The sequence below is a fragment of the Serinus canaria genome, chromosome 13 (genome assembly GCF_022539315.1).
Source record: "Serinus canaria isolate serCan28SL12 chromosome 13, serCan2020, whole genome shotgun sequence".
NCBI classification, from domain to species: domain Eukaryota; kingdom Metazoa; phylum Chordata; class Aves; order Passeriformes; family Fringillidae; genus Serinus; species Serinus canaria.
This window is the reverse complement of record NC_066327.1, coordinates 2,825,025-2,851,263: the sequence shown is the minus strand read 5'-3', so window position 1 is coordinate 2,851,263 and position 26,239 is coordinate 2,825,025. Positions and strand designations below refer to the sequence as shown.

Here is a 26,239-nt window from a genome sequence, read left to right as displayed (position 1 = left end):
ATGCCTCTTCTCTTTTATTCCCCTTGATGAGAGGCAATCTGCCTGAGGTCAGGTACAGGCTGTGCCCAAGCACAGGCATTTGGAGTGTACTGGATTCCCCCTCTCTGCCTCACTTGGTGGTGCCAGGGTTGTGGCATTGTGTAAGCTGGAGCACATCGTCCTCTGCCCATGGCTCTGCAGAGCTGAAAGAGTGACTGGGGAAGGGTTTCCTGGGCACAAAGCAAGCCCAGGGGAGAGCCAGGCCGGTGCCATGAGCTGTGTCCTGGCCAGGCTTCTGCCTCCAGCACTGTGTCCAGCACATGCTGCCTGCCTGGCTTGGACTCCTGTGTGAGGGCACGTTTCCCACACAGACCACAGCAATGAGAGCCAGGAAATCTGCCAGGAAGGACAGTCACCTTCCTGCCCTCAGAATGATGCAGTTCTGGCTGTGACAGCCTGGGCTCAGCAAGGAGGAACCAAAGATAAACTGCTCCCCTGTCCTAATGGGCCTCAGGAGCTGGCCCAAAGAGCAAGCAGCACACTGGCCTCAAGTAGGAGACCCTGCCTGGAGAGCCCCCCCCCCAAACCTGGGGCTCCCTCCTGTGTGCTCAGGGAGCTGGCAGTGGGCAGTAAATCCCAGCAGCCTGCCAGGAGCCTCTGGGCAGAGATGGTTTCTGTTCATGAGGCGATCCCTGGAGCGTTTGGGCACCTGCCCCTTGGCCAGGGGGTGTCACTGCACTGCCACCTCGTAGCCTGTGCTCGGGTGCAGAGCTGACAGAGCTGGGAGTCCCCTCACGTGCAGGAGGGACACCGGGCTGGAACAAGGGCTGGTCCCTGTCAGGACGGGTCCCTGCCGTGCCATCCCGGGGAAGGAGGCAGTTCTGTGTGCGCTAGGGCTGGAGCAGGGCTGGGGACCAGCTCCTCCTTCGAGGGGGCTGAGCAGTGCCGATCTGAACGGACGGACAGACAGGCTGCGGACAGATGTGCCTGCAGCTGGGGCAGTGGCACCTCCTGCAGAGCTGACCCGGGGGCCGGGCCACACCTGGTTCCTGTCCCACTCTGTGCCTCACAGCCTTTGTGCCCGCAGTGTACGTCGTGGAGGAGCGGCGGAGGGACGACGCGGGCGAGAACGCCTGCCTGACGGCGTGCTGGACCGCGCTCTGCTGCTGCTGCCTCTGGGACATGCTGACCTGACGCCGCTGCCGCCCCGCCGCTCACCGAGTGCTATGCAGGCTCCCCACTCCTGTCCCGACTTCTTTCTGTTACTGTAATCAACGCTCTGCTTTGCACAGCCAAGAGTTCCCGTCTGTCCGTCCTAGCGCCTTGTCGGGGTGGGGGGTGCACTCCTTTATTTTAGTAAAGGAAAAAAAAAAAATCCCTTTTTAACATTTCTAAGACTTTTGTTTTAACTTTGAAGAATGTGCTAATGGTGTATTTCAGCCAAGGGCATTCTGATGAAATGTATATTTACCAGATGAGATTTTCCTAGCCCTAGAGACGAAGACGTACGCAATAATTAAAGCCAACAGTTGATTTTTCTTCACTAGGTCCCGGCTGTTTCAGTGAGTCTGTCTGTAGGGTGGGCATCCCCTCTGGTGCTGGCTGTCTTTGGCCTCCTGTGGGCACTGACTGTCGGTGGGAGTCCTTGGTCTGGCACCTCCAAGCCCCTCATCCCACACAGGGCTGTACAGTCAGCTTTTTATCCCTATGTTTTTCCCTTCTGGAACCAAGGCCCTTTCCAGCAGCTCCTGGGACAGCAGAGCTGGGAGAAGCACAGGCTGGGTTGCTCTGTGTGTGCCCCATCAGCTCCTGGAGCAGGGCTGGTCCCAAGCTGTGATCCATCACCCCACACTGCAGAGCAGAGGCCTGTGGGAGGTAAATTAATGGGTAAGAAGAGAAAAGCCATGGATTAATCTAGTGCTGAGGATTTAGAGCTGAAGCTGTTCCATGGCATGCCTGGCCAGAAAAGGGATACAAAGCTTCTGTCTGCAGAAAAGTGGGGGAAACCTGGTTCCATGGGGTGTGTCCCACCCTGCTGCTCCCCCAGCCTTGGGAGCAGAGCCCCCCCCGGTGTCCTGACACACACCAGCTCTGCGTGGCACTGCAGGGAGATCACCCAGGGATCCTGCCCTCCCTGCAAAGGACACTGCACTCGCTGTCCCTTGGCTGTGTAGCCTGGGGGCTCTGCCCAGCTCCGAGCTCAGCAGTGCAGTTTGGGGCTCTGGCCTGGGGCAAGCTCACGTGGTTGGGGTTGATGAGAGTCCCTTGTAATTCCCTGTCCCCAGGAGGCTTCTTCTGGGGGCTGTCCCTCTGCAGCCATAAGCTCAGGTCTGTGGCCAGGTTCCGAGAGGCCCCTGCCCTGGGAATGAGCACTGTCACCTTCCCGGTCACCTCCGTGGCAGCTCGGCAGCTGTCAGCAATCAGGAGTGGAGTCCCTGGGTCACCCTCCGCGGTAGGGGAAGGTGGGGAAGCGAAGGGCCAGCCCAGAGTGTGAGACACCCGTGTGTCTATGGGGTGACAGCTCGGGGGGGGCGGCAGCGGGACCTGGAACCTCCGGGATCCCGGGCAGCGGAACCTGGAACGAACCTCCGGGATCCCGGGAGCCTCCGGGAGGCGCCGGCAGAGCGGCGAGGGCCGGGCCCCTGCGCTGCCCTCAACGGCCACACGGTGGCGATGTCCGGCCGCGCACCGCCAGTTCTGCGGAGCGGGAATGAAGCGGGAATGAGGAGATGGAGCGGGACAGAGGGAATGACCCAAGGCGACAAGAATGACCCGGAGCAGTGGGAATGGCCTCCTGGCACAGGCGGCTGGGCCTGAGCCGGTTCCCATGCTCGTATCCATGCCTGTGCCAGCCCTGCCCACCTCCCTCTTCCCCGGTCACCCCTCCCCAGCAGGACCTTCCCAGTGCCCACACCAGGCAGTATCCACAGGATGAGGGCACAGCAGGGATGCCCTGCAGGCCACTCACCCCAGCTCCTCCCATCACCCCCTTTCTCCATCACACCCCTGCTGGGAGAGCAGCCACAGAGACACGTGTTTTATTAAGGTGGGTGGGGATCAGCCAGGGGTGCCACTACTGTGCCCTGCGGGCCATCAGCATCTCCCGGATATTGTCCTCTGCTTCCTTCACGCTCCGCTCCAGGTACGACTTCTTCTGCTGCAAGGCAGAAACCAGAGGTAAGTCAGGATCCCTCCAGCCCTGCCAGCAAAAACCTGGGTATCAGGGCCCAAAGCCACCCACCAGAGCTGTGGGTGCTGGCTGGGGCACCCACCATACTGCAGGTGTCCCATGTGGGAACAGCAGTTATGCATTCCCAGAGGCACAGACACAGGGCAATGGCTACACAGACTGAATTTTGTTCCCCCCTGAAACCTCAGAGCTGCAAAAAGTGAGAGTCATGAACCTCAGCAAGGAAGGAAATCAAATCAGATCCTATAACTCTTGGAACCTAGACAGGGACTGACATGCTAAGCTTCCTTATGGAGACACAGCAAAACCCTCTCCTTGGGCACAAAAGGTTCTTTTTCCCAGCTGGGCCATTTTCTAACCCTATATCCTCCTTTCTATCAGCAATTCCCTGGCATCATCACCAAGTACGTGTTTCCTTAATCATCTGTAATTAGGCTGGGCTTGGCAGGGAAGCAGCCCCAAGCCATGCATCCCCAGATAGGAATTCAGTGTGCAGCGTTTTTCCTGCTGGTCTGGGTGCTCCTCTGTGGCTGGAAAAATCAGCACTTGGCTCTTTGGACTATTTTCTCTAGGTTTCCAAACAACAGACACAACAGTCTCCTCCGGCGTTGCTGTGAGCACAGGCTCCCGTGCTGCCCATGTAAAGCCCTGCCCTGGGCCATGCCAGCTCCCAATAAGCACTGCCAGGATTGGCAATAAATTCCAGGAGTCCAAGCCTCCACCCAGAGCATCCTGCCAGAGACTCTGCCCGTTACCAGTGCCAGGAGCTCAGTACAGCAGTGCCCCCAAAGCCCATCCAAACCAAGGACAGGTGAAGGGCAAGAACTGCTGTGCTGCCCTGAGAGCACCACCCTGTCTTCTGTGAGCCCATGGGACTTGTAATGCTGAAAATCCAATAGCCCATGGAGCTGCCACCAGTGCCCCTCTATCCCCCTGCTGTGGCACAGCTGCACACCCAGCTGGAATGGCCCTGCCATGAGGACCTCTCTCCCAGCCCTGTTCTAAAGGTGGAAGGGTTTGTATTTAAATCCTAAAGGCTGCTCCTGACAGACAGGGCCAGGGTTATGGCCCAGGGTTCCCTCTCCCTGGTCCCAGGCACGTGGGGTCTCTTTCGCTTACAGGAACTGCTTTTGAGGAAACCACAGGGGGAAGAGCAGCCACAGGTTCCCACTGCCAGTGACTCAGTGACACACGAGCAGGACTCTGTCACCGCCGCGCTGTCCCCACGCTGCCCGCACAGACATCGAGGGATTTCACACACAGGGAACTGAGTCTGAGGGCAGCAAGAGGACACAGGCCCAAAAAACCCTTGTGGCTCGAAGCTTCACCTCGCTCTGCTGACCAGAGGAGGGTGGCAGCAGCAGAGCTGACTTCTAGGAGGTCATTTTTCACTGAAATTTTTTCTTAACACCATTAAATTAGTGCATGAAATGGTCCTGCCCTCTTGCCCCTGTCTCCTGCTCCAAACAGGCAGGAGGAGACACCTCCAGAGAGCAGCTCTCCACAGGCACACTGTCCAGCAGGACTGGGAGAGCCAAAGAGAATTTCAGACATTCCATCAGGAAGCCTTGCTGGTGCCCATGTGTGCCCCACTTCCATGAGGACAAGGGACCCTGATGCAGCAGAGGAGCCCTCCAGTGGACCCATACTGCCCACCCCTGCACGGTGACATGCTCTGCCCTCCCCCTGGCAAAGGGCCTGGGTTTAAGGCCATTTCTGCACTTAGGCAGCACCTGCAGTCCCAGGTAGGGCAGGATTCAGGTAATTTTTCTTTACCTCAATCACTCTCCTTGGTCACCTAACTTCCAAGGCACAAGAATCTGGGCTGGTACTTTTACTCCCTCCCAGAAGTTTCCAGAGTCCCAACTCTGGGCTTCAGGAGAATCCTTCAAGCATCAAGGGAAGCCCTGCACCCACAGCCAGGGGCTGCAAACGCCCTGAGCTGTTCTGCAGCCAGGCAAGGAGCTGGGGCTGGCTCCCACTCCAGCCCATAGCCTGGATCACAAGACGGGCGCCACATTTTCCGAGACACGTGGCAGAAGCGAGGTGTTTGTTCCCCAGGAAGGGGGAACTGCAGCCTGGGCTCTGCTTCGTTCATCACCAGAGCAGGAGCAGGAGGCTGCTGCAAACCCCTCCTCAGTGCCATTACTGGGGTCTAGACAGGAAACTCCGTCTCTCCCGGGGAGCAGCGCCGAGCGAGCAGCTGACACACGCTCTGCCTACTCACAGCAGAGCCCGAGACACGACAGCACAGCTCTGAAGTCATGCTGGAGGCTGTTCCGGTCCAGCCAGACCTGCCAGGCTGGTGGTATCTGTTCCCTGAACACCACCCTGCATCCCCAACCCCACCTCCAGCTTCCAGCTCACAGCTTGCATTTGCACCGCAGCCCGAGTTAACCCTATGTCCTCCGAGCCCTGGTTTGGGCCAGCCTGCGGCTGCTGTGCATCAGCTGATGCATTCCCCTGGGGAAATGTGTTTGCTGCTCCAGGAGATCATCCTCTGCTACCTGTGCCATGGCAAGTGCAGCCTGTGGGAATTCCCAGGGCAACGTCAAAACTGCACTGCTGGTTTTGGTCCCTTGTGAAACCAAAGGTGGCTGCTGCTCTCTGAAGCCTCTGGTTTCATTCTTACAGGTGTAGCTCCAGTGCTCACCAGTCAAGAGCCCAAGGGGCCATGGCAGCAGCCCAAGGGCACATAGTAGCACGCTGGCCCTGCACCACTGGCTTTGGTGGCTGCATGACCTGCAAGCTGCTGACCAGAGCTCCTACTCACTCCCCACACCACTGCCCCAAACTGCCCCCACCCTCCCCCAGCTCCTGTGGGCCCCTGGACTGGTAAGGTGGGTACCCAAACCAGCCCCAGATGCCACTGCCTGAGCCACAGAGCTCCAGGGAAGAACAGAGAAAGGAGAGAGGCTTTGAGAAGGCATCAGGGGGAAGTTGCCACATGACACTGAGCTCCCAGAAAAGCCTCAGCTTCCGGCTGACAAGCAGGGCCAGGCTGCACAGGAGGCTGGGCAGTGACCCTGGTGTGCTGCTGTCCCCCTGCAGTCTTGCCAGGAGTGTGGCAAGGCAGTGACAAGGAAAACGGGAGGGCACGACAGGAAGCAGCTGGTGTGTCAGCCAAGGGCTCCCAACTGCAGCAAGGGGCTGGTTCCTCCTTCTGGTTCACAACTCCCACAGCCACTTGCTAGAGAATTATTCTACAAAACTCTTGTGGGATGTTACTGAAACTTATTTCAGAGGAACAGCCTCTGACCAACACTGGCAGGCCCTGGCAGCCCCCCCGCTGCCAGAGAAAGGCCAGTGCGTTCCCATGACCCAGAGGCACAGCTCACTCACACAGGGAGGGATGACCCAGGGCTGCAGGTCCTGTCAGCACTGGAGAATCTTCTCCCCCACAGAGCAAGGAAGGGGAGCTGGAGGCTGCACGGGAGAGGGTGCGTGGGAACGGAGCAGGATTTGCAGCTGCAGGTTTCCAGGTAGACAGCAGGCTTCAAAAACTGAGCCAGCTGACCTGACCCAGCCCAGGACACACTCTTGCACCCTCATTTCTCCCTGCCACAGGCCACCCATCCGTTCTCATCCACTTTCTCCTCTGTGGTGACAGCCCTCTGATCCCCCTTCTGCCCCACACAGAAAGGGCTCTGCCACCTGCACTGAGACACAAGACCAACACATGGCCACTGCCACAGCCCAGCGAGGTCCAGGCCACCTGCAGAACACTGCAGGTTGTTGTTGTCCAGGCCACAGAGGATGGCCCCAAAAGCTGGTGCAGCCAATGCCTCCCAGCCTGGTTTCCTAATTCCTTTAAGCTAATACCACTCCCAACAACAGTTCCTTCCCCAGGCAGGAAGGGCTGCAGCACTTGGGAACAAGACAAACCACAACCCTGATGATCTGTCTCAAAACTAGCCCCAAAGGAAGTGTTCTCACCTAAATCTGCTTTCTGGAAACAGAACTGCTACACTAATAGCTGTCTGGCACCAGGATGGAGGGCAAGAAGATCCCTCCTTGGGCAGCAGAGCCAATACCACCAGCTGGGCCTCCCAGCACATCCTGGGGGCTCAGAAACTGGAGTTTGCATCTCTCCTACCCATGAGTATAGATGTATCACCAACCTGGCCCATACTCTCCTCTGCAAGCTCTCAGGACTGTTTCCTACCTCCAAGGCTTCCTGCAGCCTTCCTAAAAAAGGTGTGCAGGGCAAAGGGTGTGTGTGGTTCAGTGCAGCTACATGGACTAAAAACACCATCTCCCACAGCTGCAGGGGACTGACCACTCAGGCAGCCCCATGTGACAAGCAATGCACATCCATCTCCCATGAACCCTTCCCAGGAGGAATGGTGGCTGTCCAGCTGACAGGTCCCCAGACTGAGCTGCAGGGCCTGGCAGGGAAGGCACCACCAGCCCCAGCCCTGCCCGCCAGGAGGAGAAGGGAGGGCAGGGCACTGATATGCCATGGGCCTGGTGGGATGCAATGCCCACTGCCAACACATTCCCAGACACCCGTGGGGGGCTGCAGGCGATGGCTTTGGGGGTCAGCCCTGGCTGCCTCTGTGTTTGCTGGTGTAGGAAGTGCAGACTCCTGGAAGCACCAGCTGGGCTGGCCCCAGCCCAGGGCTGTGCAGGCAGCACCACGAGCCAGCCCTCGCTGTGCACGCTCCCGACCAAGGTGTGCTGGCGTGCCCAGCCTGGGCCCTGGCACAGGTGGCTGCAGCCAAACAACATCAGAGGACTCGCCCTGCCACCACCCCGTGCCTCAGCCCTCCCCTGCCCTTCACTCCCCATCTGAGCAGTGCCTGCTCCCTGACAGCTCCACGCTGTTTGCTTTTGGCAGCAGCTGTGGAAAGACTAGATCGAATGCAAATACAATTACAGCTCACACCCCGAAGAAGAAAAGGAGCTGTGGTTAACAGAAGTGGCCCGTGGCCTTTTGACACGGCGGGAGTCACCTCCTGCTCCAGCCTCCCACCTCCGCTCCCATTGCATCACGCTGCTGGAGAGGCCGGGGCTCCTCAAGATGACGCACCCGGACCTGGCATTCCTGGCAGATTAAAGAGCCAGCATCCACAGATTCCACAGCAAGAGAAAACTATTAATCAGCTTTTCTTGGATGGGCTTCTGATGATCAAAGCACTGTCTTTCCCCCAGCACTGTGATTCAGACGCCTCTGCCTTCAGGGAGAGCGGCTTGGCCGCTGCCAGCCCTGAGTGTGGCAGGGCCTTGGCTCAAACCAGTGGCTCAGTGGAACAGGGCACAGCATTGTCACCCACTTCAGGAGCCCAAACAGCCCTGTGCTCCCAGAGAGAACAGACACAGTAGCCCTGCCCATCCATGCTGCCATACCCTCCCCCTCACAGGTGAGTTTCCTGTGTCAAGTCATGGTTTATCATTCAACATCGACTTTTGCTCTTCAAATTCCACTCCTCTCACGTCACCTCTGCAAATGAAAGAAAAGCTTCAACCCCTGACCTGCAAACACAGATTTGCTCAAGCCCAAACAAAAATGTTTCCATGGAAATTTTAGGATCTAGTATTGGAACATGCCTATTCATTTCAGCCTGTTCTTTTTTGCCCCATTTTTGTTTTATTAAAAACATAATTCTGTTTTTCTATGAACTTGTTTTACACTCAACTTGTGAGGACAAAACAAGCTGGCAGGTCCCTTCCCAGAGAATATCTCCCTTCCCATGGCTCTCAGCATGCTTGGCTACCAGCCACCAGATTCTGGCATCCCACTCTCACACTCAGAAGGCTTCCGTTGAGGAACGCTGCAGTCTTCAGGCATGATGCAGTGCCTCAAACAGGAGCGCTGAGACAACTCATCCTGTGACACCTCGGCAACCCTGTGGTTAGCCAAGAGCTTCTACATCCCCCAAAGTTAACTCAAACCATTTTTGGCATTGCCTGAGGGCTCTGTGGGAAAGTGAACAGCAGATCCTGAGCTAGAGTTGGGAGCACATGGTTGACTGCAGAAGGATCTTCCCTGGAGGATGGCAAACTGTGCTGCCTGTGCACTGGGGGCCAGGCAGCAGCAGCCCGAGCTGCCCTCACTCTTGGGGCCACCACTGCTGTTCAGGGGTTGGCAGTGCCCAAACTCCCTGTGGAGAGCAACACTCCAAGCCCTGGCACACACACCTTGGGGAAGGCAAACATTTTGGTCAGACTAAACTCACAGAAGACAATGTGCTGAAGACACGTGCCCTGTTTATGGGATTTCACTCTGAACCCCTGAACAGGAAGGAGGTGAACCTGCTGAACAGCACCCAGCTGCTCCTGCTCCAGGAGAAGCTGAAATAGTGGACACCAGCAAGGGGGTGGGGTAGGTCTGCAGGCAGCCCTACGCCCTGATGGGTCCACCCAGCACTGGTCCTCACCCAGCTGAACACTGTGGCACATGTACACACTGGGAATTACTACTCTACAGCAACCACCAAATATTTATATACACTTCAAGACTTTCCAAGCAGTTACTGCCTCAGGAAGTTGCCCAGAGTTTGCTCAAGAATGAATGGCCTGGAATAAGAAGGGAGCCCAGCTGGTTTCTGACGACAGCTGCTGACAGAAGCGTGATGCCATATACCAAAGAGGAGAAGTGATGATTCAGACCCTGGTGCTTTTCATCATCTCTTCCTTCCATAAGGTAACAGGGACCCACAGAACTATCTGGGTTAGAGTGTAGAAGAGAAAACATCAAGCATACAACTACATTTGCCAACTCAAGAGAATTCTCACAAGCACCTGCCTAAAGAACTGCTGGTGCAAATCCACCATCATCATGTACTGATCCTACTGCAGTACACCCAGCTGGGCTTCCCCCATCATTACTGAAGCACCTCGAGGAACATACTCTGAAAAAGCTAAGCTGGAAAAACCCCATTACCTTCCATTCTTGGTGCCTTCAAGAGAAGAAGGGGCAAGGTAAGGGGCAGAAAGCCAGGCTGCCTGCCAGCCTTTCTGCCCAACCCCAGCCTCGTGGCAGCAGCACTTTCCATGGACCCACTGTCTGAGCCACAGGACAGCGCTTTCAGCAGAGATGGAGACAGCTGCTCTCGGTGAGTGGGAAATGATGGATTATTCCAGTGAACTCCTGCACCCTAGCCTGATGTGAACTACTACAAAAGCAAGTCGATGAGAACCTTTCAGTAGGTGGCAGCAGAAATGTATTATCAACCCAAAGGATTCCTTTAGGGACACCCCTTCTTGGCACGATTCCCCATTCAGAGCAGTTTCCAGGAGTACACTGCTCCAGGTCAGATACTGTGCCCTAACCAGGTTATGACAGCAGAGTCAGGTCAAACTGAGAACTTGGGGAGGGGAAACTCACTCAGGTCCTGAAAACCCCCACGTTCTGTTTCGGCGGAAGCGTCCCTCACCAAACTGCCTCTTGCAAAACGTGGTAAGTTCCCTACCCCAGTGCCTCAGTTTCTGTGGTCCTGAAGAGCTGGTGTGGCTCATCAGGATCCCTCCTGGCAGTAGGACTTTTGCAAAACCATACCACACCTTTCAGGTCTTGCAGTCCTGGCCAAGCAAGGCCACTTTAAAAGAAAAATAATTTCCATACATTTCAAAGACAAATCAGCAACAAAAAGATGGTGTCAACTCCTACCTAGGCAGCATCCCTGCCCCCCCCCACCCAGTTCAGAGAGCCCTGAACTCAGAGCAGCCACATGCCCACCACCATGGCATTAGGGACAGAGCAGGGGGTGGCCCAGCAGTGGGGACAGCAGGAAGTGTGACGGTGAGGGCTGCCCTGCATACCTGGGAGCAAGGTGTGGCTTTGTACAGCTGACTCAGGGCTGGGTCAGGGCTCCAACAGGCAGGAGCACGCTTTCCAAATAATCGTTTCCTGTTCTCCCCAGGCGAGATGGAGGAGGAGATGGAAGCAGGATGGAGGTTTATCAGGCACAGATAATCCCCCTCCCCAGAGCTGCTTGGCACAAAGGCAGCCAGGAGCCACTGCAGGGGCCTGGTGACTAAGGGAACTAAGGGAAGGACAGCAGTGCTGGGCTTGTGACTAATTATTACTCATGCAAGGAGGAATTTGGAGAGGGACCCGCATTCAGCTCAGCTCGTTGCTTTGGATACTTCTGCAGCCATAAGCACAAAGGAGAGCTTTGACAATGAATCAGACCCTGCTCTAAAATGAAAGACTTATCAACCAACTTGGTGTTAAAATGATTTCAGTGTAACCATAAAGGCAGCTTAATGCTAATCAGAGGAAACAACCCATGTTTTCAGGCTCAGATGAGTTAATGTAGGTTCCTGGATGGACAAAACCATTTAGACACAGCAGCAGAAGTGGTTTTTTATTAATGCATAGTGTGTTTCACTTTCCTCTGAATTACAAAGGAATGTGAGTGGACTGGCAGGAGTTGCTTGAGAAGTTCTCTGTTAGGTTGCTGGGGTTTTTTTTAATCAAGAGTAATCCCCCCCCCTTCAAAAAAACCATTAAAATGTTCTGAGATGCCTTTATTTTGAAAGCCTGTCTATAAGTAGCATAAAGGACTTAAAAGGAAGCAAACAACCCCCACATTAATTATCCTCTTGCTTTTAAAATCTACAATTATCCACCCAAAAATAAAGGTAGGAAGAGTGAAAGCAAAGTCATCAAATTCCAGTTCTTCCTTCATAAAGCCTTTGCCCTCTCAGCTGGTTTGTGTGCTTACTTTGCAGTCTGCAGTACAGAGAAGACTAACAAAGAATTACTAATTAAACAGCTGCTTGCAAAAATCTGGGAGTTTGAAAACTTGTTGCAGTGAATGATTGCTCCAAATGAGAGATCCAGCCTTGCCACCGCATACCCACACACATGCGATGATATAAATGCACGTCATTGCACTCAAACCAGCATTACCCACAACCAATCTTCACAAAAATGTGGTGAGACATTAGTTTTTATAAGCCATCCCAGGCCTAAGTGGCAGATGACCCCTCTAGAGAGCTGGGAATCCCCTTTCCCCTTTGAAATGTGAGAATTTCTTTGCCTGTGCCTATAAGATTCCAACATCATGTTTTGCAACCAGTGACTTGTGCACTATTTAACACATGACAAGCTTCTTACACAATTTTCAAAGCAGAACATACTGTTATTTGATCCTTATCTAACAAATTTAACACAGGACTAAGAGCCAGCTTTTAAACAGATCCACCTCCTTCCCTGCAGATACTGAGGAACACTTGCTGCCTTTAAAATCTGCCAGGTGCTGGCTGCACACAGCTGATTTCCATCTGTCTGCAATGAAAGGTGACAGTCACACAACACAGAAACACCCATGAAGTTCAGCTGTAAGAATACAATCCTTTTGCCACCCTCATTTTTAACAAACAAGACAGACCTTGAGGCTTTAAAGATTAAAAAGCAAGTGAAGTGAGTGATTCCTCACAGCTGTGAAGACCTGTTCTTCATGTAACCATCAGCAGAGTCAGTTTAGGGAACAAAAAGAATTAGAGCAGCATTAGCTATGCCCCAATTCCTTCAGTATTTACCTGAAATTGTGTGGCTACAGTGCAGTGTCAGAGGGCCTCTCCACAAAGCAGAATTTTGTACTGGTAGCATTAGCTCTGTGTCCATTACACTCTCAACCTCCTCAGTGTTTTGCCATTTTGAAGCTTATTTTTCTCATTGCTCAGAGTATCTTTCATTTCAAAAATCAGGAATGAGAACACAGATTCTCCTCCCTGTAAGACAGACAGACCTATAGGGGAAAAAAATGAGCTTTGGCTACTCCCTTCTTCAAAACAAGGCTCTTATGGAGGGCAGACCACTGGTAACAGCTCTGCCCATGCAGGCTGTGCTCTGCTCTCCCACAGGAGTGCCTGTGGATGCTCCACAGCTGACAGGCAGGCAGCTGGACCACCCATGTCCTCAAAAAGCAAACTAAGCCTGCAGCTTTGCAGCCTGAAACACAGGAGCAACCCTCAGTGAGCGCACAGCCTCAGACATGGGATGACACCAGCCAAGAGAGTCAAGATGAAACACATTTCCCAGGAACGTCACCAAGTCCAAATGTCTGTGTCCAGAAGGACCTGCCCAGACACCCACAGCTGCCTCTGACACCCAAAGCCATGCAAGATGCTGGGTTTGGCCTGGCCTGGTCCCCACTGAGGGGCTCTGCAGCTCATCTTCACCCTAACATCCATCATTTGTAGAGATCCCATAGCTTCCTCCTGAAATGTCCACGCAAGCCCAAATACTAATCCTACATGGTAAACTCACTTCCATTCTCCACCTGTCCCCACCTTAGGTGTCCTGCCTCCCTCTACAGCAAGCAGAGGGACTGACCTTGTCTGTGCACACACAGGGAAACAAGGGGCAGCTTCAGGGACAACGTGTTTAAAATCCTGCTCCCAGTACGTGCGCACATGCCAGCAACGGAATGAGGGAACAGCACCCTCATCCAAAGTAGAATCTGCTCCAGGCTAATGCACAGAGAGTTATTCTTGAGGCTTCCCCTCTCCAAAGCAAACAGGAGCATTCCTTATTTCCCTCTGGTTAGTTAAAAAGCCCACCACACATTCCTGGGCACTGGCCTACCCCAAGTAAACCATGTGATGAGAACTTCTGTGCCACGAATCCTTGGAAGAAATTGGTCTAACTTGGGAACAGCCTAACAATTGCTACCTTCTGATGAGCATCTTGTGGCCTGCAAAGAGCACCACAAATCTCAAGGGACCTGTTTTCACATCGTTAAAGCCACCCACTGAATTGGCCTCCATGCTGAGGGTTTCAGTAAAACATGAAGGGGAGTTGGAGCACGTTGGAGGCTGGGACCACACCGAGCAGGTCCATCCCAGCCAGACCTGCCCCGGGCTCCAGCGCTTCTCCCCAGCCACACCTCACCTGCCAAAATCTTTGTTCCCACAGGGGAAGGAAACATTGCTATGGCGACTGTCAGAGCCGACTCATCGCAGGGGGGGCACCGCCACTCCGCCACAGGGCTGCAGCAAAGCCATTTTAAAGCTCCCAGAAAAAGAAGATTAGAGAAATGGAAGCCACAGGATGAGCAGGACTGTGCTCAGGCAACACTAGGGAAGAAGTCAGTGGTCCCCTAAAGGCATTTCAGTGCAGTCACTGTGTAACTTCACCAGCTTTGCAAACATGACCTGAGACTTTAAACATGGAGCACAGCAGTGCTTGAGAGCACAGTGTTCCTTCCTCCACCAGGAAGGAGAGCAAAGACATTTTCTGTGTGGGATAGGGAAATTGGACATGGTGTTTTAGGGCTCGCATGAAGGATTTCTGAATTAGAAATCAAGCCTTTAGGTACAGCTTTCTTGATTATATTTTCTACTCCAGGCAGCCAGAGAAGAAACCAACCAACCCTTTATCTCGGCAGCAGTAAACTTTCAGTCTCCCACAGGCATGTGAAAGAATTGCCTGGGAAACAAGCACACAGTTATGTTGTGGTCAGAGTTTAAAACCGAAATCCAATTCCCCCAGAAAGCTGCAGGTTGCTTTTGCCCTTTTCCCGAAGGAGCTAAATTCAGTGGCACACAGCAGACGGAGCTGCCCAGCAGAGCCTCCCCCTTATTTGTTATTTTTAGCAATTTAGTCTGACAACGCCTGACAACTAAACAAGCTGAATATAGCAGGAGAGAAGGGGACTATCAGATATTATCAGAGAAAGCACACGGTGATAATCACTTTCTCCACCCCTAATGAAGAATCAATTTTCCATGTCTTTATAACATCATAGAGTTTGTTCTTTTTAAAATGCCACATTTAAAAACAGAATCCATCTAGTGCTACAATGGAAACGGATAACATTTCCTGAAACAAAGCATTGTTCCACCCCTCACATATCATGTTTCCTTAAAAACAAGGGAAGAAAAACATTACTTGGTTTTTCTCCTAATACTGCACAAACATTGCTGAGCTAAAAAGAGTCTGTGCTCATCCCTTTAGAATGCTTTCAAAATAGATTTAACACATACCCCTTGTACCGTGAAACACAACAAGAATTTGATAGTATCAGGACTGGAAAAATCCAATCCTGCTAAGCAGGACGTGTCCCATGCCAGTGAGTGAGGGAGCTGATGGCACCAATCTCTGGAGGTTTGGGTAAGCCCCATTGGCACAGCCTGCCAGCAGGCACAGCTACTGTGCCAGCAAGCCTGGGCAGTGTGTTTGGATTGCAAAGGATTAGATACAAGTTGTGAAGTTCAGAAAGCCACACAGGTGCACGTGGAGTTGGCAGGCTGAGAACATTGGGGCTGTTCAGCCTGGAGATAAGGAAACATCATAGCACCTTCCAGGACCTGAAGGGGCCTACAGGGAAGCTAGAGAGATAATCTCCATCAGGAACTGGAGTTTCAGGACAAGGAACAATGGGTTCAAACTGAAAGAGAGGAAATTTAGAAGGGAAATTAGAAAGAAATTCTTTACTAATTGAGTATGGTGAAGCCCTGGCATAGGTAGCCCAAAAAAGCTGTGGCTGCCCCATACCTGGAGAGACCTGGTCTAGTGGAAAGTGTCCCTGCCCATAGCAGAGATCTTTAAAGTCATTCAAACCTTTCCAATGAAAATATTCTATGATTTTATACATACATACATATACTTAGATATATTCACATCCACACAAAGCTTTAACAAGCAGGGTAAAGCCCCCTTTGGTTTTCTTCAGACAACTGTAGAATAACTAACTGCATCATCCACACCCAGACCCCTTGGTGCTTTCAGAACACAGCTCCTCTCACCAAGCTTAATGTGTGTCCCAGCCAAACCTTATTTTCCCAGCCCTTTACGAGGACAGGTCTGGCTGTCCTTGCTGCAAGGAAGCCCAAACCAGCAGCATCCCATCAATTTTGTGATGCTGCCTGGAAAAATACAATGCACTGCTTCAACAGTGGAGAAACCCATGAGAGAGAAGCAAAGGAAAGGGAATGACTGCAATAATGTACTGCAGTGGAGAGTGTCAGAGGGAGAAGAGAGACAAAACTCCTCACAGTTTTCAAAATTCACTGGCAGCTGTGAATGTCAGCAAAACCAGCTCACACCTCTGAAGCAAATTAAAGACACATTTTCAGGAACAGGCAGCTGGAGATCTTGCTGTGCAGCTGGATGGATTTCCAAAGAGCTCAGCAGTGAACCCAGCCCTCCTCTGCAAACTCCTCTGCAAGCAGCACCAAGGTAGAGGGGAGAGCATTTCTCAGATTCAGGAATGTATCAAAAAATACACATTTCACAGTAATGTCATCATAGCAAAGCACAATTGCCTCGAGCTCAGCTATGTGAGCAATGAGATCAGCCACACCACAGGGTACAGGGGGATTACTCTGACCAGCCTGATTCAGCTGTGCCAAGTGAGAAATGTAAGTCATAAGGTAGTTAACAATGTAAAATATAAACCTAAGCTTTAAAACCCTTCCAGTTTTAATAATGAATGGAGAGATGTTTAACCTTTCTTGGTTTGATATTTATTTTACAACGATGTGGTGGAAGCACAAGGTCACAAAGTTTCACATTCTTTCCTGCTTTGGTCACAACTTGTTTTCAGGACAGCAAAATCCCCTGCTCCTGTGATAAGTGCTCTCTGAGTCGGACCCAGGTATTTCCCCTGAAATCTCAGTTTTCAGCAGTTGTCAGCCTAAGTGCTCGTCCTCTTCCATGGGGAATCCCAGGCCTAGGAAAACCCTCTTCACAAAACTGCCACAGCCAGCTGGAAGGAGATCAGTTAAAAGATGGACTTGAATGTTTACTTAACACAAACTTTTGAAAGTGTTGGCATTCTGAGCCCTACTACTCATGATTAAAAAAAAAAAACCAACCCATGTGGCAACCACCTTTCCACTCCAACCACCTTTTGAGACAGTCTCAGTTTTGAGACTATTGATGGAAACTTCAACTCAATGACCATAACCAGAGATTCAGCAACGAAGCAGAAAAACACATTTGTGAAGCAGCCAATTCTGAGGCTTTGTGTAAGAACAGCAAGATTATAATTTGTGGGAAATTCCAGCCATTCTGCTGAACTTGGTGATCGGGAAGTTCAGGAGGTAAGATAATTCCCCACCAGGAACAGGAAGAAACCCAGATGGCACAGCTGAAGGGCACAGTAGCCAAGAAGCTGACCACAGTCTGCCACAGCTGGCAGCAAAGGACCCCAGTTTATAAATAAGCTGCCAGCCACATTCCACCTGCTCCCAAAGCCAGAGGTACTGCCAGCCACATTCCACCTGCTCCCAAAGCCAGAGGTGCTGCCATGAAGTCCCCCAGCCACAGCTGCAGGGCTGTCTTTGCACAAAGCTACTGGCATCTGGGATGGCTCCAAAGGAGCAAGGATACAACTGCTTGTACCACATAACCATAGAAATGACTGTGCCTGGCCGTGCCCCTTCGTCACACAGCCTGTCCACAGAGCACTTGTTTGACCTGTGCAGAAAGAGTTCTCATGGGCAGAAACACAAACCCCCTTAGAGTCTGGCACAGGCAACACAACATCTGGGGATGGGCTTGCTCCACAGCTTCTCAGGCAGGCTGAGTTTTAAGAAGAGATTAAGAAAATACAGACTCAGCTTCTGCTTTAGTGTAAGTAGGAGACAACAGAGACGGAACTGCACAGGTCTGAGTAGGTTTGAACACAGACTTCCTATTCCTGCTTGTCCCTACTTATTTAGCCTCCACTTCACTTTCTCCAAAACAATAACAGATGGGAAAAGCAGCTTGGCACAAACTTGGTCTTTGCCTTCTCTGTCATTCCCAAAGACCAAGAAACAGGAGGTTGTATTAATGATATTTGAGGAGAATTATAAAAAACCACACACTAACAGCCTTGGAAAAGTACATTTTGCACTTCTTCTCAGAAGAGCTGTAAGCTGCAGACGCAGCCACGAGAAGATAGTCAAGATTCACCAGATAGCCTGCTTGAACACTGCAACTTGCGCAGAGGCTGCTTTTTATTTCCTAGATATCCCTCTACGCCTTGAATACTCCAACCAGATAAACACAAGAACACAGAAGTGCTCTGACCACGCTGCCAAAACAAAGTTCCATCTCCCCACAGATCGGCTCTTCAACAGCAGCCCCAAGCAGATGCTTAAGGGCAGAGAGTAAGGACAGGGGAGGCTATATGGTACTTCCTCCTCATACTTTCCCACCCTCCAGACATTTTTAGCTCAGGGACTTCCTGAGCTGGATGCCATTTCTACATATTTGGTAATTCTCAATGGATTTCTCTTCCATGAATTTGTGCAATTGTTCTGAGCCAGTGTAACCTCTAAATACCCACAGCACTGGCGAAATTTTACATCACTTATCTGCTGCAAATAACCACACAAACATAACCACATAACAAATAACCACACAAACATCCTTTTGCTTGTTTTAGACCTTGCTCTTACTAATCTCCTTTGAATGCCTCGCTCCCAATTTCATACCAGGGCACAGAGGCAACAATCAATCCCTAGTGGTTTGTAGATCTAGGAAAGGAACCAAGTGCCTTGAGTTACTTGTAGGTTACTGGTAACAGGTCTCTGTTACAATCCTTCAGCATGAAAAGTGCCAGGTAAAAACAAGAGATGTAGCAAAGAGCATCTTGTAGACCTTTAATGTTTTACTTTCATCATCACTTGCTAAAAACTTACCTCTAACTCCTTAATTTTCTCTTCAGCTATCCTCTGTTTTTCTAAGAGCTGATTGTGAATCACTCCTTTAGGCTGAAGAATAAACCTACAAGTGAAAAAGAAGAGTCAGAAAAAGTTGGGTGCTTTTTACATCAGCGCTCACCAGCTGTGCACTAAGTCAAAATAGAGCCACCCCTGCTAAGTGTTCATCTTCCCTCCCATATTCTGGACAGAGGCAGGAAAAATTGCTCTGACAGCTCCTTAGAGCCCTCCAGGCTGCCCCAAAGGCTCACCAGCCTCACCCATGCTCTGGGAGGATGAACATGGACACAAGGTCTCCCTCTATCATTCAGTGTCCTTGAATGATCTGGAAGCAGTTCTGGCACAAAGCCAGCAAGGGGAGTCTGTCAGCACCTTCCTTTCATAGGGATTTAAATCAGTTGATGGCACAGAGTCAAGGAAGACTCTTGACAGGTACGAGCTGTTTATTAAGGGTTTAGTGCTCACAAGGCAAATAAACCCACACAATAAAACCAAAGCTTTCCACAGGGAAAGGCTGAGGGAGTTGGAATTGTACAACCTGGAGAAGAGCAGGCTCTTGGGAGACCTTACTGCAGCTTTTCAATGTATAAAAGGGGCTGACACAAAAGACACAGAGAGGCTTTTTAGCAGGGTCTGTCATGCCAGGCAATGGTTCTAAACTGCAACAGGTCAGGTTAGATTGGACATTGAGGAGAAATGTTTTAGACTGAGGATGGTGAGGTGCTGGCACAGGCTGCCCAGAAAAGCTATGGTTGCCCCATCCCTGGAAGTGTCCAAGGTCAGGCTGGACCCAGCTTGGAGCAACCTGGGATAGTGGAAGGTGTCCCACGGCAAGGGGTGGGACTGGATGGTCTGTGAAGAACCTTTCCAACCCACCCTTCTTTGATTTGACAAAACAGAGACAGAACTTCCAGCAGAAGCTGCGGAACTTTCCCAGCTCCCACTTCTCAAGCCTTGGCTTTAACCCAACCCAAATCTACACTTTCACCAGCCAAAGGATTTTTCTGTGAGGTGGGAAAGTGGCTGCTTTTAACTGAAGTTGTGGCCACTGGTTTCCACTTGTTCTATTTTAAATTGCCAAAGGGATTTGAAAGATGCATCCATAACATCTGAGTCCTGCTTGCCAACAAGGATAAAGGTGCCTCAGAGAAGCCTCTGAAGGAGCACCAAACATTCAAAGCAGCTCTCCAGAACGTGGCACTGGCATCCCACAAAGAGGTAAAGGACAACTAAGTTCAAACAAATTTTAGGAACCCTTCATGGTTGTTTTTCATCCTTCCAGACACAAAGAATGCCCAAGCTGCAGATTCACCCCCTTCTGTACTTAGAAAGTCCCCCAGGGGATTTAGAAGGAGCCTCCATGGGTCATACCAATGAGGTCAAGGTCTCCTCTAGCACCAACTAGGGTCAATGTCTTCCTGCCAGGTGACAACAGCTCATGCTCCAACAGTTAAAATGAGCAGCTTTAGACAGGGCAGAATCAGAGTGCATTCCCCGTCTGCTACAGAAAAACCTGAAATCAGTTTGCAGAGTCATCTCCCACGACAAATGACATTATTAAGTGTTTGCTCAGTGCCTGGCAAACACAAACACGGATCTGCCACTTGGCTGGAAACCCAGTGCCCTCTGCATCAGTAACCCGGCCAAAAGGAAAAGTACCTGCCATACACATTCCTGAAATGCATGGGAGGAAAACTGTGGATAATTATAATAGGTTTCCAATTAAAACTCTCTTTGGGGTTGCTATTAACTGAACACAGAAGCGCCTCCTCCTCCTCCCACTTCTTTCCCTGTTCTGCTTCACCTCCTCTTCTCTGCAGGAACTTCCGCTACATCTTTTATGTTGCAATTTTCTCAAATCTCTCTCATTTTTTCCCCAGCCTTGGCTCATGCTTACTGCTGGCATCATCTTTGCTCTCTGTCTACTCCTTTTCTTACCAACACAGCTCACTAAGAATCTCTTCGTCCCCTCAATTCCCCCTTCCTCAGCCAGACTGTCTTTGCCCCCTCAATTCCCCCCTTCCCAATGGGAGGAGGTGTGCCCACCATTCACCTGCACACAGTGGTGATGGTTTGGGGTGCTGGCATACAGCAGACTGCTGAAATAACAACACAGGTAATTTGTGAAAATCAAGTTCAAGACCATCCTTCTAGGAAAGAAGTTATTTTCATTGCTGTTAGATACAGAGCCTGGATCAGGCAGAGAAGAGGCACTTTTCAGAACCACCAGCAAACACATCATTCTGATGCTCTTACCTCAGGCATACAATACCAGAACAAAAATCATCAGCCTTCACACACACACCCTGTAAACTCCAATTTTGCCTTGCTTTTGCAGTAGCTGCCATTAGTGAATACCAAAGCTGCAAGATGCCTTCTGTACACAAAGCCATGAGTCCCTTCCCACGTCACTGCTTCCCTGAGCCTGCCTGTGTATGTGAACGTTTCCTGAATTATTTCCTTTTTTTGTGGGGGCAGCAAAGAAGAATACAATCCCTTCTCATTTGCTTCCCCAAATTGCACAGGAAGATTGATCATTTTGGTTTCCCTGACGTCCCTGGTCTAAAAAACAAAGTTCAACAGCAACACAGCTTGAGCAATTTTCCCCATGCTGCAGCTGGGAATGTCCCTGCTGGGTGACAGGCACTGGGCGATCCCGGCTGGCTCACAACTGCTACAGGCACCAAAACCTCCAACAAACAACTGCCTGATTTCACTTTTATTCTGCAAATGTCAACAGCAGTCATCAGGGAAAATATCCTCCTTCCCACCCACCTGCAATGCTCTGGCAGACATGCGACAGCAAATTAAAACTGGATGGCTGAAATTAGCACTGACGAGACTTACGCAGGCAGCTGGGCACAAACACAACCACCCTGATTTTGCCTGCTATAAAACAGTGAGATGGAACCTGGGTCTGTTCACACATTTGCTCAGAAGCAGGTCAGATGTCCCTGATCTGGGCAGCAGCATCCTGCAAATCTTCACCAATGCTGCTTAAAGCCACCCAGCTGAGTTCCCTGATGCAGGACCATGGAGCTCTTGGCCTCAAGAGCACAGGTGCCACCCTGGAAGATGCCAAAGGCCAGGTCTTAGAAAACTGAACTGCAAACCCACACCCACAGTTAACTGTTCAAATCTGTGGCTTCACTTTCCAACACAAGCAGGACTCAAAAACACATCTGTTTTTTTTTTTTTTGCTTTTTTTTTTTTTTATACCTAAGGAAATAATGTGGTTTATGGCAGCACCTGGAAAAAGCAGAAGTTTGTTCTGCTCATTAGGTAAGAAGTGCTGCAGGGCACTTGTAATGAACCAGAATTTAAATTTAATCTAAATTTACATTTTTCTAATTACCCTAAGTAATACATCATTGATAACTTTTAGGTTTTTTCCTCACCAAGTTGGAGAAATAGGGCAGTGTCATTCTGCTGCCTGGTTTCAGTTAGATGTAGTTATTTTATGTACAGATTTCCAAGCTCATGAAAGAAGCACAGTACATTCTGACAACTTAATTCTTCCCTGAGTGAGTTTGTGACCAAGCCTTTCAAACACATGAAGTTAATTCTGTGCCTGGAGGTTCACCACCAGCTGAGAGCTGGCCCCATATGAGAGTCACTGAGCCAAGGAGCCCCTTTCTGCTCAGTGGTGCAGAGCCCAGCAGGTGACACAGCTAATACTGACCCAAGAGCTGCTTTCACAGCTCTGCTGGAGTTCATGGGAGGCTCCAAGCCCCCAGAGTTTGTGTGTTGGACTGGGATGGAGTTTAAGCACAGAAGACAAACAGCAAACCAAGTCTTCTCCCAGATACGAGAGTTCAGCTGTATCCTCCTGCTCTCAGTGAAGCGTCACAGCACACACTCACAGACCTGTCAAACATGACACCTACATTATCAACCGTGAAACAGTGATTCAGCACCACAGTGGCAATTACAAAGCTTAGTAACAATCACCTCTTTACACAGGAACTTTTTCACCGTTGCTAAATTAACACCAGAAATATCTGGGTCAGAATGGACAAGCTCGCCCCATCCCACCTGGGCACCCATTTCAAAGAGAATGGCCAATAAAAATAGAACAGGACTTGCTAATAATTTTTCCAGTGTACATAGATCATGGTAAAAACTCAAAGCAAACCAAAGAAAACTAGAAATGGAAGTTGCAAAGGAGGGGGGTCCCTGAGGACAGCAGTGCTCAGCCAAACCTGGGCTGCCAACAAGAACAGCTCCATGGAGCAGAGCCAAGTGGTTGCCAACTGACTGCACCTACAGGCTTGGCCTCCCAGTGACTGTTGGTTCTCAAGTGCAATATGGGAACAGAAATAGAGCACAAGTGAACTGAAAGAGAAACCTCGCTCTAAATATTCCCACTTGTTTCTATTTTCCTCCCCTTGCTAGCTCCACACCAGGAATTTTGTTTCCCTAAGGCAGAGAAAGTGGTTTATATACACTCTCTGAGGCTCACTGCTAGTTTCTTTCTGAAGGGATCTCTCACCCCTTCACAATTCTAATTTTCTATTATGATTTTCATTTGATCAGTGTTTATATTGCACTCCCTGATGCTCTGGCCCAAAAGGCCTTCAGCCTCTTGTCAGGTCAGCAGTGCTGCCCACTTCATCATCTGTCTGCTCCTTTGTGTCACACATACACACCCACAAAGTGATGATGGGCCAGTGTAAGTAATTCCATAACTCAGCCTGTTTGTACCAAAATGCGCTGTTTACTTGACTTTGAGACATAATATTGGATTCTGAAAGATTTGCCTCTTAATGAATGAGGTTATGGAGATGTTTGTTCAGCACATGCCACTCTTCATTATGACATACAAGTCATTAAAGTTATTAAAGGTGGAGTCACAGTGATGCTCACAGTTCAGGTTTTCCATGAAGAATCCCTACTTTCAATTACTTGCAACTGCAACAAACTGCAGCCCTTACAGCTGGAGCTTTCAGTGGCAGGCAGCTGGGAATGAGCAGCCTCTCCTCTACCCTTGGAGTCAGGAAATGTGGTCCCAGTGTTTCTCCTGCCTGTCTTGGCTGTGCAAGAGGCTGTTTGTGTTCAAGTATTGAAACCGGGGGGAAGGAGCCCCACAACAGGCCACAGGACCCCCCACACAAACAGTCTGCAAAGTAGCTCTTCCCACTTGGCTCCATGTAGATCCCTGCAAGAATCAGGATAGCAGGGGAAGCCTCAGCTTTTCCCCTGCCAAGACGGGTACACAGATCTCTGCCTAATTCCAGACAGAGACAATTTTACAGGTATCTATGTCCAGTGTTATTTTGCCAGAGTAATGATGAATGGCACATCTGTAAGTCCATTCACCTGGCTCCCAGCTCACACAAAGAGCCACTGTAACTTCAGCTACATGGTTCTCATTCCACTTGGGAGACTCTCTACAAAAACTGAAAAGAAAACAAACAACTTTGTGCAAAGTCCCAAACATTATTTTAACATGTTTACTGTAGTTCTAAACAACCTAACATGTTGTGGTATATCACAGCAGTGTTTACATGGAATGTCCTGCCCCTTGAAACCAAGTGCTTGCATTAGACCACTCTGTGAGAAAAGTTTGGCTAAGCCCAGTGATGCATTTATCTATTTAAAGACGCTTTTTAATTCTGAACTTGCACTGCTGCTCAAGCTTTGAGCAGACTCAGCAGGGGATTACTGCATTTTAAGTACTGTTCAAAGCCAATGGAAGAAAGGCTTCCAAGGAGCTGATCCCAAGCAATCTAGCTTGATTGAACCAAAACCAGCTGTGCAGAACTGCCAGCACCCAGTAGTCCTCTTCTACTCTCCCAGGATTTGCTGGTGCTTCTGTAAATGAGCCTCTATGCAGTTCATACCAGGCACAGTTTATACCCTTCCAAATTCCAGTTTTAGTCACTGTAGATTAATTACCCAGTTCCAAACAAGACAAGGAAGCAATATTAAAAAAAAAAAAAAATCATCACTAATTATAGCTCATGCTGCCACCCTTCATGTCTAAGGGTTTCACATTTTTTCAGCCCGATTTTGAATTTCCCATCAACAGATCATATACCTTAACTAGAGCTGGTTCAGAACAGATGGGGTTTGAACAGATGAGTTGAAGCTTTTCCTATGTTTGCATTTATTTTAGTGGGCAGTCGTCTCACTGGGTCACCTCGATATAGCTGACCCTAACTATTCCCCCCGCATACCTTAAAGCAAAACAAATCCCGCAGCTTATGTCAGGAGGATTATATATGAATACATTCAAAGGAGCAGTTTATAGTTCACATGACGCTTTACTGCTGCCTTTGCAGAGGTGGATGAGCACCAGGAGCTGTTTGGGCAGGAGACATCCCCAGTGGGCAGCACAACCTGTGCAGATCCAGCCTGACACACCGGAGCACGCAGAGCCAGGGATTAGCGGCGCTGGACATCGGCCAAACCTCGTCTTATGTAGGCCCCAACAAGGGTAACTTTTACTCAGATGAACGTTTGTAAGCCATAAACCTATTTACTCTAAGGAGCTAAAGGATTTGAACAAAGAATTCCACGCCTCAAACCTCGCTCAAATTCGCTTCCCCAAAGCTCAGCAGGGCTGGCCTGACGCGCCCAGCCCCACGGAGAGGTTTGGGCTGCACTTCAGGCCATGTTTACATTGAGCTTTCACTTTTTTGGGGGGCATCTCTCAATAGCTCCAGCATATTACATTACCTCGAGCCAAGATAGTAACACAGCTTGCAAACAGCAGTTTCTGCATTGCCAGACACTTAACTAGATGGTAGATTTATACCATTGTTCATGTTGGGTTCTTTAAAAAAAGACATCAGGAATATACCTCTAAGTGTGTATTAAATATAGCACAACCCAAAAAAAGAAAATAGTACTGTGGTCTGCTTTTAATGAACATAATAAATTCTTTTTCAAGGCTCAATTGACATAAATGGAATTTAAAAAAAAAAAAAAAAAGCAAGCAAATGCCTCCTCTCTATCATACAGGAATTCATAACATTTGAGATTAAATCCATGTGGGAAAACAGTGCAAGAACAACAGCAGTTCATGCAATTGAAATCCCCTTGAGTGGTTCTGCCTCACTATATTCCTGATTTAGTGCTTTTGTCTTCTCATTTTGTTTTTATATAATTTGTTAGTATGTAGCACTGATGAGCTGTGGCTTATTTAAGCCAAGGGAACTCAGATGACTACAACATGCCAACCACACATGCACCTCAAATAGGTTTTTTGCAGTCTGGGTTGTACCAGAAGAAGAAAGAAGAGGAAAACAGAAACATTTCTCCAATAACAGGAAGTCAAGATCCATTTCTCAAATCTGCTCTATTTTCAAAAATTCCCCACAAATTCCTATGGAAGAATGCTTAACCAAAAAAAAAAAAAAAAAAAAAAAAAAAAAAAAAAAAAAAAAAAAAACTACAACACCACATGGATATGCACCAAGGAAAACATAAACAAGTAAATGCTGGTGTAAGCACCCT

General features: G+C 49.9%; 2 protein-coding genes across 8 annotated transcripts in view; one reads left to right on the top strand and one right to left on the bottom strand.

Annotated features, from left to right (window-relative positions):
- CYSTM1 (cysteine rich transmembrane module containing 1) overlaps positions 1 to 1,525 on the top strand; it is a 66,562-nt gene extending 65,037 nt beyond the window's left edge. For all 6 annotated transcript variants that reach the window (XM_050979870.1, XM_018915301.3, XM_030229165.2 and 3 more), the window contains exon 3: positions 1,067 to 1,525. In XM_050979870.1, coding sequence (XP_050835827.1) covers positions 1,067 to 1,173 — 107 coding nt within the window. In that variant the 3' untranslated portion in view covers positions 1,174 to 1,525. The remainder of the gene's footprint in view (positions 1 to 1,066) is intronic.
- Positions 1,526 to 3,001: 1,476 nt separating this feature from the next.
- PFDN1 (prefoldin subunit 1) overlaps positions 3,002 to 26,239 on the bottom strand; it is a 31,375-nt gene continuing 8,137 nt past the window's right edge. Inside the window, exons 3-4 of one of the 2 annotated variants that reach the window (XM_030229450.2) lie at positions 18,758 to 18,842; positions 3,002 to 3,136 (exon numbers count right to left, since the gene is read on the bottom strand). In XM_030229450.2, the coding sequence (XP_030085310.1) occupies positions 3,053 to 3,136; positions 18,758 to 18,842 (169 nt within the window). In that variant the 3' untranslated portion in view covers positions 3,002 to 3,052. Of the gene's footprint in view, positions 3,137 to 16,797; positions 16,834 to 18,757; positions 18,843 to 26,239 lie in introns of those variants that run through there. The other variant, XM_050979787.1, reaches the window with a different exon arrangement.